Here is a 12,354-nt window from a genome sequence, read left to right on the forward strand (position 1 = left end):
GAGACAGACATCAAACACACAGAGCACCAGGGCCTGTGTTGCCTCGCTCCCTATACATAGCTTCAGTTCATCACTTAATATTTGCATTCCAATATGCCTTTACGACCGGGGCAAACTGCAGGTGGCAGAAGGTTTAGGTTTTTTCAATACACTTCAGACAAAAGATGACAAACCACATTTCTATGATGGAGAGAAACGAGATGAATAATTGTTTTGTACAGAAGAAAATTGTTTGTGTTTATACCATAGCATTGTTGAATACTTGATTCTGATTGGTTCAAAGGGCATTCTAGAGCAGGCATTATTTCCACATTTTCGAAAACACTATAAAACACGGAAGCCAAAGCGTGGAAACTATGGATACAGTGGGGCAAAAAAGTATTTAGTCAGCCACCAATTGTGCAAGTACTCCCACTTAAAAAGATGAGAGGCCTGTAATTTTCATCATAGGTACACTTCAACTATGACAGACAAAATGAGGGGGGGAAAAAAATCCAGAAAATCACATTGTAGGCTTTTTAATGAATTTATTTGCAAATTATGGTGGAAAATAAGTATTTGGTCAATAACAAAAGTTTCTCAATACTTTGTTATATACCCTTTGTTGGCAATGACAGTGGTCAAACGTTTTCTGTAAGTCTTCACAAGGTTTTCACACACTGTTGCTGGTATTTTGGCCCATTCCTCCATGCAGATCTCCTCTAGAGCAGTGATGTTTTGGGGCTGTTGCTGGGCAACACAGACTTTCAACTCCCACCAAAGATTTTCTATGGGGTTGAGATCTGGAGACTGGCTAGGCCACTCCAGGACCTTGAAATGCTTCTTAATGCCTCCAAACACGACGAGTTGAGTTTTTACCAAAAAGTTCTATTTTGGTTTAATCTGACCATATGACATTCTCCCAATCTTCTTCTGGATCATCCAAATGCTCTCTAGCAAACTTCAGACGGGCCTGGACATGTACTGGCTTAAGCAGGGGGACACATCTGGCACTGCAGGATTTGAGTCCCTGGCGGTGTAGTGTGTTACTGATGGTAGGCTTTGTTACTTTGGTCCCAGCTCTCTGCAGGTCATTCACTAGGTCCCCCCGTGTGGTTCTGGGATTTTTGCTCACCGTTCTTGTGATCATTTTGACCCCACGGGGTGAGATCTTGCGTGGAGCCCCAGATCGAGGGAGATTATCAGTGGTCTTGTATGTCTTCCATTTCCTAATAATTGCTCCCACAGTTGATTTCATCAAACCAAGCTGCTTACCTATTGCAGATTCAGTCTTCCCAGCCTGGTGCAGGTCTACAATTTTGTTTCTGGTGTCCTTTGACAGCTCTTTGGTCTTGGCCATAGTGGAGTTTGGAGTGTGACTGAGGTTGTGGACAGGTGTCTTTTATACTGATAAGTTCAAACAGGTACCATTAATACAGGTAATGAGTGGAGAATAGAGGAGCCTCTTAAAGAAGAAGTTACAGGTCTATGAGAGCCAGAAATTTTGCTTGTTTGTAGGTGACCAAATACTTATTTTCCACCATAATTTGCAAATAATCACATTGTAGGATTTTTTATAAATTTTTCTGGATTTTTTTCCCTCCTTTTGTCTGTCATAGTTGAAGTGTACCTATGATGAAAATTACAGGCCTCTCATCTTTTTAAGTGGGAGAACTTGCACAATTGGTGGCTGACTAAATACTTTTTCCCCCCACTGTATATCTTCCTCCGCGCTCCCGCATTCTCATAATTCATATGCGTGCCCCTAGAAATCCATGCATTAGCATGTTTCTGTTAGCAGATACAACCTGAAATAAATACACCATATTACTGGCCTGTTAATGTGCATGGACCTTGCAGGCTGTACTGCAGAGAAAAAACACATTACTGATCAAACTGGATGCCCAATCAGGCAGGTTGTGTGTATGTTTCATGATTAAAGTCTCATGGTGTAAATGTAAGAACATTCAGGAACTCACGTCCTTTGTTCACCTGACCTAGAATTCCTCACAATCAAATGCCGACCGTATAATCTCCCAAGAGAATTCTCTTCGGTTATTATCACAGCCGTGTATTCTCCCCTCAAGCCGATACCATGACAGCCTTCAAGGAACTTCACTGGACATTAGGCAAACTGGAAACTATATATCCTGAGGCTGCATTTATTATAGCTGGGGATTTTAACAAAGCAAATTTGAGAACAAGGCTACCTAAATTCTATCCGCATATTGACTATAGCACTCACGCTGGCAAAACACCATCACTGCTACTCTAAACTTCCACAATGCATACAAGGCCCTCCCCCGCCCTCCTTTCAGGAAATCTGACCACGGCTCTATTTTGCTCCACCCTTCCTATAGGCAGAAACTCAAACAGGATGTACCCGTGACAACGCTGGTCTGACCAATCGGAATCCACACTTCAAAATTCTTTTGATCAAGCGGACTGGGATATGTTCCGGGTAGCCTCGGAGAATAATATCGATTTATACGCTGATTCGGTGAGTGAGTTTATAAGGAAGTGTGTCGGAGATGTTATACACACTAACTATTAAAACCTACCCAAACCAGAAACTGTGGATAGAAACTGAAACTGAAAGTGCGAACCACAGCATTTAACCATAGAAAGGTGACAGGGAATATGGCCGAATACAACCAGTGTAGTTATTCCCTCCACAAGGTAATCAAACAAGCAAAATGTCAGTAGAGACAAAGTGGAATCGCAATTCAAAGGATCAGACCAGAGACGTATGTGGCAGAGTCTACAGACTAAACACCTTCTCTGTCCGCTTTGAGGAAAAAAACAGTAACACCAAGGACTGTGGGCTCACTCAGGTGGAACACGGAGAAGGAAAGACATTTAAACGTGTTACCCATCAAGGCTTCCGGCATCTCTAGCCGCGTCCTCAGACCATGCACAGACCAGCTGGCTGCTGTGTTCATGGACATATTCACTCTCTCCCTATCCCAGTCTGCTGTCCCCGACATGTTTCAAGTTGGCCACCATTGTTCCTGTACCCAAGGCGGCAACGGTAACTGAACTAAATGACTATCACCCCATAGCACTAATTTCTGTCAACTTAATGCTCACTTCTGCTCACTTAATGTCAACAAAACAAAATTATTGTGGACTTCAGAAAACAGCAGAGGGAGCACCCCCCCATCCACATCGATGGGAAAGCAGTGGAGAAGGTGGAAGGGTTTAAGTTCCTCGGCGTACACATCACGGACTAACTGAAATGGTCCACCCACACATACAGTGTGGTGAAGAAGGCGCAACAGCACTTTTCAACCTGGGGAGGCTGAAGAAATGTGGCTTATCAGCTGAAATCCTCAAACTTTTACAGATGCACAATTGAGAGCATCCTGTCGGGGTGTATCACTGCCTGGTACGGCAACTGCACCTCCCACAACAGCAGGGCTCTCCAAAGGGTGGTCAACAGTGAAAAGCCTAGAAGGTCAGCATCCCGGAGTCGCCTCTTCACTGTTGACGTTGAGACTGGTGTTTTGCTGGTACTATTTATTTAAGCTGCCAGTTGAGGACTTGTGAGGCGTCTGTTTCTCAAACTAGACACTAATGTACTCAGTTGTGCACCGGGGCCTCCCACTCCTCTTTCTATTCTGGTTAGAGCCAGTTTGTTCTGTGAAGGGAGTAGTACACAGCGTTGTACGAGATCTTCAGTTTCTTGGATGGGATAGCCTTCATTTCTCAGAACCAGAATAGACTGACGAGTTTCAGAAGAAAGGTCTTTGTTTCTGCCCATTTTGAGCCTGTAATCGAACCCATGAATGCTGATGCTCCAGATACTCAACTAGTCTAAAGAAGGTCAGTTTTAAAGCTTCTTTAATCAGCACAACAGTTTTCTGCTGTGCTAACATAATTACAAAAGGGTTTTCTGAATGATCAACTAGCCTTTTAAAATTATAAACTTGGATTAGCTAACAACGTGCCATTGGAACACAGGAGTGGTGGTTGCTGATAATGGGCCTCTGTATGCCTATGTAGATATTCCATAAAATAAGTTTTAAAAAAATATATATATATATATATATATATATATATTTTTTTTTTTTTCCATCAGCTGTTTCCAGCTACAACAGTCATTTACAACATTAACACTGCATCCTGGAGTCGCCTCTTCGCTGTTGAGACTGGTATTTTGAGGGTACTATTTACATTTAAATCAAATTGGCGCCCATTGCATATCCCATTGTGAAATCATGTTTTGAGGAAAAAAAATCCTTGTTCCCAGTGGTCTTGAAAGCACTGACGTTGGATATTTCCGAGTTCCCAGTTGTTTTGAACGGGGCATCAAATGGCAACGGAAGGCAGGCTTCATCAGTGCGTCAGATACCACTATGCAATGAGTTGGTGATAGTTTGAAATCTGTACTTTTTAATACATATGAGGCATGTCTTACCTTGCTTCAAAGTAGCATATTAAATCTCCTCTTTCTAAACCGCTCGCATGTACTGTGCCTGTTTGACAATGGTGTTTTCATCCTAATTGGATTATAGAACGTCTATTCATGTGTAGCCTGCTGCCATGTGGGCATTGCTGTGCTTATAATGTGAAGAAATAATAGTTCATAAATATTTTAAGCTAAACGTTATGATTGGTTGCATCAGACTCATTGCTTTTTTTATGTAGCCGACGCCTACTGGTTGTATGAATTTGGGATTGATCGTCCCACAACTGTCCCAGAATATGCTATTTCTTTCTCGACAAACTGACCAATAGAATAGGTAGCCTAAACGTTCCTACTGTAGTAGGTTGACATAGGCCAGTGATCATGCTGTTGGTTACTTGTCTTGTTGGCTGAGGAAAAGTAAATGAGGACAGTTATTCTAAACTGTTCAAAGTGCACATCAAAGTGCACATCAGAATTCGGTAAGGACAGCACATCGTTGCATACTCGACTTGCATGTTTTGTTAATTACCATATTCTAAATGTGATTTCTGTCATTCTGAACACCATGGGTGGATGCCCTAGTCAGGTTATGCACCCAATGCATATGGGTCAGATACATTTCTCAAATGCCTGGTAAACTAAAGAGTTGCCGATCAAATGTCCGGCTGACTTCACCGCTCACGTGGCGTGCACGAGCATCACAAAATAATTTTAGAAATCTATATTATTCAATTATTGCGCCAATGAGCATCTGCGTTGCCAAGGGCTAAAATAGAAGTCAGTTCTATTTGTGACGCAGATAGGCTGCAAATCCTGCCTCTCCCATCTCCTCATTGGTTTATTGAAGCAGGTACCCATGTGCCATCTCCTCATTGGTTATACCCACGTGGGTGACTGAAAGACGAACGAGGTCAGTGGCGGTAATGCACCTAATTTATGAAAGCCAATCGCAAGTTAGCTAAATAGGACAAATTAGCTAGCAAGTGCAAGCTAACTAGCTAAATTGCAATAAATGTTTAATGCTTTTCGACCTGTCCCTAAATTAATATAATTGGTTGAGAGTTTGTTTTGATATTTTAACAAGCGTGTTTGTCATCACGTTTGGTGTGGGGGGACAAAATAAATTTACACACGATGGCGCACGCGCGCAGCCTGTTTGGGTTCCGTGTAATGGAAACCTTAGCACACACGATCTGGTACGTCACAGGCCTCCAACCCGTCACAACTCAGGCTCCCTTGATCGAATGGCTTGTCAACCGTCAGCTCATCCAATAGCGTCCTCACAGAGCTACAGTAGCCATCAAACGCCACCAGCCCTTGGATCTGCCATGTCTCCATTCGCATTTTACAAGCCTGATTACTTCAAATCCTGTCAGTGCAAATTCAAAAGGAGCAGAAAAAAATATTTTTGGTACACTGCATCATTGAAGTGTTGCTCCAGTCTTTCCGCATGCTTACTCAACAAATATATGATGTCAGAATGGTGTTGTTCAAAAAGTTACATGTTCAGTGGGTAAGAATGACAGGCAGAACTGTGAAGGAAATTAAGCAATGGCAGGACTCACGAGCATCAATGACTGATATGGGGGTTCATTGATGTTGAATCCAGACAAATCGGGTGTTATTCAGTTCCTTGGATAATCCCCCTTGTATTTTTCCTTCCGACTTTGCCCCTCTTTGCGCAACACTGCTGTGGCCTTCAAACATGGCTTAACAATTTTCACAACCGTCAGTGTGGTATTGATTTTGTTTCTCTAGTTCAGGTACTACCAGGGGTACACGCAATGCCGTGGGGGGGTACGCCAAATAAAAATTATTCACATTTATAAAAATATATATTTTCTTCAATTTCAAACCGTACATTTATATTTTCCAAAGGGATAACGAATCCAGTTATATAAATGAGGTAAAAGGAGGAAATATCATTCACTTTAGAGGCCCAATACAAGATTATTATTCTTTGTTTTAAATTGGACAAAAACATTTATCAATTCATGTGATAATGCAACAGTAAATAAGAAAGGTTTAAGCAATTATCTTTAAAGGCCCAGTGTGGTCAAAATTCCAATTTCCTGTTTCATATTTGTACTACAGCTGATGAAACTAGCACTAGAAACTAGCACAGCGTGAAACAATTCGATCAGTATGATTTCCTTATTGTTATTGGTTAAGAATACCATCAACATTGGAACTTCTAAAATCAGCAGGTTTTGCTAATAACAGCTAGTTCTCAGGTTACATGTCTCTCCTATTAGGCCATTCCAAATAGGTCCCTAACTCAGACCACTCCCAGACAGTCCTAACTAAATTCTTGCGTGACAAATAGTTTTTTGTAAAACTATAACAGTTAGGAACCCAGATATTATTTGATAGTGAGGTTTTAAAAAATGGCTGCATTGGGCCTTTAACTAATACAATGGGATAGGGTGATTGGCAAATCTTCTGCATGTCAAAAACTGCATATCTTGTTTTATGCATCTTCATGCGATTAGAGAGAATTGCTTTCCTATTTTGGGACTTGAGCCACAAAACATTAAGGATTGTTAGCGAGTTAAACGAGTAACAAATAAAATTATACTTAAGACCCAATGGGGATTCACGTCCGCGAGGTACCCTTTCATCAATATTCATGTTTTTTTCCCCTAACACTGCTTGCGTGGACTAACAATTTAGCTTCGATATTCCGACTGGTCGATATGTCTGCATGCAAATGACCTGTAACTAGGCTACCACCTCCCACTTCAGTTCCAGTAAACACAAATCCCAATGCTAAGGGTAATGTAGCACATAAAACACTATTGCAAGAGTGTTAAAATGACACTGAGACAAAAGGCCTAATGTTTTTTTAATCGAAACAGAGTATCAAAACTTTTTTCATTAAGATTGCACTGGTATAAAAATGTCCCCCCAAAGAACCCCCAAAAAAAAACAACAACATTGGTAGGCACGTAGGTATCCATTTAGAATACAGATAAATCACAACGCTAGAGTGCACGTCAGAACTTCGTTAGATTAGATGGCTATCAATAAGAATGTTGTGAATAATAAAACGACAAGTGGAAGACATAAAATATGAATTTATAAGCCCACAGTCATTCGCAAACTTCAGATTGCATTGTGCTATTCCACCTCAACAGCTTGAGGCATGGAAAGAGTATTTTTTATTAATTATATTCTCATTGGAAAGAAATGTACCATTAAGCAAGTCAAAAGCTTTGTGCTACATACACAAGCCCAGATTTTATACAGACAGCCTCAGAGGCAGTTCACAATAATTCCCCTTTGGACAAGCATAGTAAGGGTGCAAGGAAAAAGCCCACCTTGACTGTCTGGTCCAGGGATGCAGTAGCTACTCGAGCCTGGGGTCCCATCAGGCCACAGTGGATGTCGGTGATGGGGAGAGAGTGACGGGACAGGACATGACGAGGTTCAGGGGTGTGTGACGGATCCAGCTGCACCACACTGCAACATAGAGAGAGGGTTTTGTCATTTATATAAACTCAGCATAAAATAAACATCCTCTCACTGTCAACTGTTTTTAATTTTCAAACTGAAACATGTGTAAATATTTGTATGAACGTAAGATTCGACAACTGAGACAAACAGACACGTCACTAACTCATGTGTCCCTGAACAGGGGGGGGGGTATCAAAATAAAAAGTAACAGACAGTATCTCCTCCTCATGGACTGCACCAGATTTGCCAGTTCTTGCTGTGAGATGTTACCCCACTCTTCCACCAAGACACCTGCAAGTTCCCAAACATTTCTGGGGAGGAATGGCCCTATCCCTCACCCTCCGATTCAACAGGTCCCAGGCGTGCTCAATTGGATTGAGATCCGGGCTCTTCGCTAGCCATGGCAGAACACTGACATTCCTGTCTTGCAGGAAATCACGCACAGAATGAGCAGTATGGATGGTGGCATTGTCATGCTGGAGGGTCATGTCAGGATGAGCCTGCAGGAAGGGTACAACATGAGGGAGGATGTCGTCTTCCCAGTAACGCAGAGCGTTGAGATTGCCAGCAATGACAACAAGCTCAGTCCGATGGTGCTGTGACACACCGCCCCAGACCATGACGGACCCTCCACCTCCATCCCGCCCCAGAGTACAGGCCTCGGTGAAACGCGCATTCCTTCGACAATAAACGCAAATCCGACCATCACCCCTGGTGAGACAAAACCACGACTCGTCAGTGAAGAGCACTTCTTCCCAGTCCTATCTGGTCCAGTGACGGTGGGTTTGTGCCCATAGGCGACGTTGTTGCCGGTGATGTCTGGTGAGGACCTGCCTTACAACAGGCCTACAAGACCTCAGTCCAGCCTATTGCGGACAGTCTGAGCACTGATGGAGGGATTGTGCGTTCCTGGTGTAACTCGGGCAGTTGGTGTTGCCATCCTGTACCTGTCCCGCAGGTGTGATGTTCGGATGTACCGATCCTGTGCAGGTGTTGTTACACGTAGTCTGCCACTGCGAGGACGATCAGTTGTCCGTCCTGTCTCTCTGTAGGGCTGTCTTAGGCGTCGCACAGTACGGACATTGCAATTTATTGCCCTGGCCACATCTGCAGTCCTCATGCCTCCTTGCAGCATGCCTAAGGCACATTCACACAGATGAACAGGGACCCTGGGCATCTTTCTTTTGGTGTTTTTCCAGAGTCAGTAGAAAGGCCTCTTTAGTGTCCTCAGTTTTTATAACTGTGACCTTAATTGCCTACTGTCTCGAAGCTGTTAGTGTCTTAACGACCGTTCCACAGGTGCATGTTCATTAATTGTTTATGGTTCATTGAACAAGCATGGGGAACAGTGTTTGTTTAAACAATTAAGATCTGTGAAGTTACTTGGATTTTTACGAATTGTCTTTGAAAGACAGGGTCCTGAAAAAGTGACACTTCTTTTTTTTGCTGAGTTCACATCCACATAAACAAATGGTGGAATTTCATGTTAAGCAATGAATGTGACTGAATGTGACTGATCAATGAATGCATTGATCTCAAACTAACCTCAAAACACCAATACAGAACCATGACAAAAATGTTCAAATCTTTCCACCTCAACCATTTGAAAGTAAACCAAAAACATATGTACTCCCTTCACATTTTGACGATTTAAAAACTTCAAATCTCACAATAATTTTTTTGTGAGATTATTAGTGGGAAAAACAAATATTTTGCTGTAGTCTTGTAGCCAGAGATTTGGACCAAAAATGCAATTTTCTGAGTATATATTGTAGCTCTGAGCATCGCTGGTTCTTGCTCAGTCGAGACAACTTGCCAGAGCAGGACAGGAGAGGAGGCGGCCAATAGGTGAATAAACAGAGCGAGAGAGCGAGTGGGAAAGAGGGTGAGGATAGAAAGCCTGATTATCTGAGCGGGACCCAGGACTCATTCTGTCAGCTCGGCAGCAAGAGGCGCTCCTTGGCAGGATCTCAGGGACAACCTGTCTGCAGCAACATCTGTGACAAACATAACCCGTACAGGCACACACCACAGCATAGGCTACTGCGTGTGCACACAGAAAGGGAGAAGAAGCAGCCTGGGGCATTTTGAGGAATATCAAACCACTAACAGAATTCCAGTTCCAATACTCCCTTTGAGGCGATTTTGGACCTATTCCTACGATGCTCAGGGTGTATCATGGAGATATTAGTGGGGACTTGAGCCACGTCCGCTCATTACATCCCTCTGGGATGGGGTGAAAGCAAACCACTTAATGTCGGTGTATGGGCCCAACCCAGGCCATTCTTCACATGTGAAAGGTGCATTACCCGATGCAGGTCGGTGGCCATTTAAAATTCCTATCAGAGCCGTAACACTGTTCTTTATGCTACATTGAGTTTCACATTGTCCCTTCAAAAAGGCGAAGGTCAGAGAAAGTAGCTAACACTGGACTCGTGTTCTTCAAACTGTAATTGGAAATTAAAGTCAGTCTGGCGAAGAGAGCGGATGTGTTTGTGGTATATAGTCGAAGCCTCAGTCATGTAAATAAACTGTTGGAGATTAATGATTTTTGGCCCTATACACCAATACTTAATGAACATGCTGACACATTGATGAAATGGAAAGAATTGACGCGGGAATAGGGCAGGCACAATTACCGTATAACCAAGACCGTCATGAAAATAAAATAGCTGCCATAACCGTTTAAAAAAAAAAAAAAATTAAAAATTGTGGAACGAACAGCTGACTGAAGATGGGACGCTGGGCATTTGTGCAGTTGAGTCAGCGTCAGCCTTCACATGGACTCTTAACGTGATAAACTTTGTTGCACCTTGCTGAAAAAAGCAAAGAGTCTTGGGTTGCCTGGGCAACACACCGCACAATGCAGAATCAGGACTCATAAAAATAGAGTGTATAGATTGGGCTTTCAACCTAACAGTGGCAATATGCGGTAGAGGTCAAACGAACTCGACCAAAACAATGGAATTGAAGCATCTATTGTCACCAATGATTTCTGAATGCTAGCTATGCTAACCAGCGTACATGAACAGGAGTTAGCATTTAGCACTCACTTCTTATAAACCTGAGAAGGGACAACTTGTAAATATTATTAAGCAAAAAGAAAAAATATGCAAAAATAAAGCCAAATATCTAAAATCGGACTTACAGTGCATTGGGAAAGAATTTTACATTTTGTTACGTTACAGCTTTATTCTAAAATGGATTAAACATTTTTGCCTCAATCTACAAACCCCATAATGACAAAGTGAAAACTGTTTTTTAGAAATGCATGCAAACGTATAAAAATAAAAACCAGAAATACCTTATTTACATAAGCTCCGGTGCATCCTGTTTCCATTGATAATCCTTGAGATGTTTCTACAACTGAGTCCCCCTGTGGTAAATTCCTATACACACACACGTACGTACTGGGGTCAATGGTGTGAAATCTCTAGTTTATTAGATATTTATAGGCCTACTTTCTTACTTTAGTTTCGGTGTGTGCTCCATCTCCCTGGTCTCCGCCTGCCTGCCTGTTTGCCATTTTAGTTAACAGCTAGCTTTGAGTACGTATGTATATACAGTGGCAAGAAAAAGTATGTGAACCCTTTGGAAATACCTGGATTTCTGCATAAATTGGTCATAAAATTTGATCTGATCTTCATCTAAGTCACAACAATAGACAAACACAGTGTGCTTAAATTAATAAAAGACCAATTATTGTATTTTTCTTGCCTATATTGAATACATTTAAACATTCACCGCATATGTTGTAAAAAGTATGTGAACCCCTAGGCTAATGACTTCTCCAAAAGCTAATTGGAGTCCAATCAATTACAAGATTGGAGATGTTTGTAAGAGCTGCCCTGCCCTATTAAAAACCCTCACAATTTGAGTTTGCTATTCACAAGAAGCATTGCCTGATGTGAACCATGCTTCGACCAAACAAGATCTCAGAAGACCTAAGATAAAGAATTGTTGACTTGCATAAAGCTGGAAAGGGTTACAAAAGGATCTCTAAAAGCCTTGATGTTCATCAGTCCACGGTAAGACAAATTGAGTCAGGTGATTATAAATGGAGAAAGTTCAGCACTGTTGCTACTCTAGGAGTGGCCGTCCTGCAAAGATGACTGCAAGAGCACAACGCAGAATGCTCAATGAGGTTAAGAAGAATCCTAGAGTGTCAGCTAAAGACCTCACAAGTCCTCAACTGGCAGTTTCAATAAATAGTACCTGCAAAACACCAGTCTCAACATCAACAGTGAAGAGGTGACTCTGGGACGCTGGCCTTCTAGGCAGAGTTCCTCTGTCTAGTGTCTGTTCTTTTGCCCATCTTAATATTTTCATTTTATTGGCAAGCCTGAGATATGGCTTTTTCCTTGCAACTCTGTTTAGAAGGCCAGCATCCCGGAGTCGCTTCGTCACTGTTGAAGTTGAGACTGGTGTTTTGCTGGTACTATTAAAATGAAGCTGCCAGGTTGAGGACTTGTGAGGCGTCTGTTTCTCAAACCAAACACTAATGTACT

The 12,354-nt window shown here is 42.2% G+C and overlaps 1 protein-coding gene across 1 annotated transcript in view; it reads right to left on the reverse strand.

Annotated features, from left to right (window-relative positions):
* wdr18 (WD repeat domain 18) overlaps positions 1-12,354 on the reverse strand; it is a 90,627-nt gene that overhangs the window by 61,483 nt on the left and 16,790 nt on the right. Inside the window, exon 4 of the mRNA XM_024421108.2 lies at positions 7,711-7,852. Within this exon, the coding sequence (XP_024276876.1) occupies positions 7,711-7,852 (142 nt within the window). The remainder of the gene's footprint in view (positions 1-7,710; positions 7,853-12,354) is intronic.

This window comes from Oncorhynchus tshawytscha, linkage group LG05 (assembly GCF_018296145.1).
Source record: "Oncorhynchus tshawytscha isolate Ot180627B linkage group LG05, Otsh_v2.0, whole genome shotgun sequence".
Taxonomy (NCBI): domain Eukaryota; kingdom Metazoa; phylum Chordata; class Actinopteri; order Salmoniformes; family Salmonidae; genus Oncorhynchus; species Oncorhynchus tshawytscha.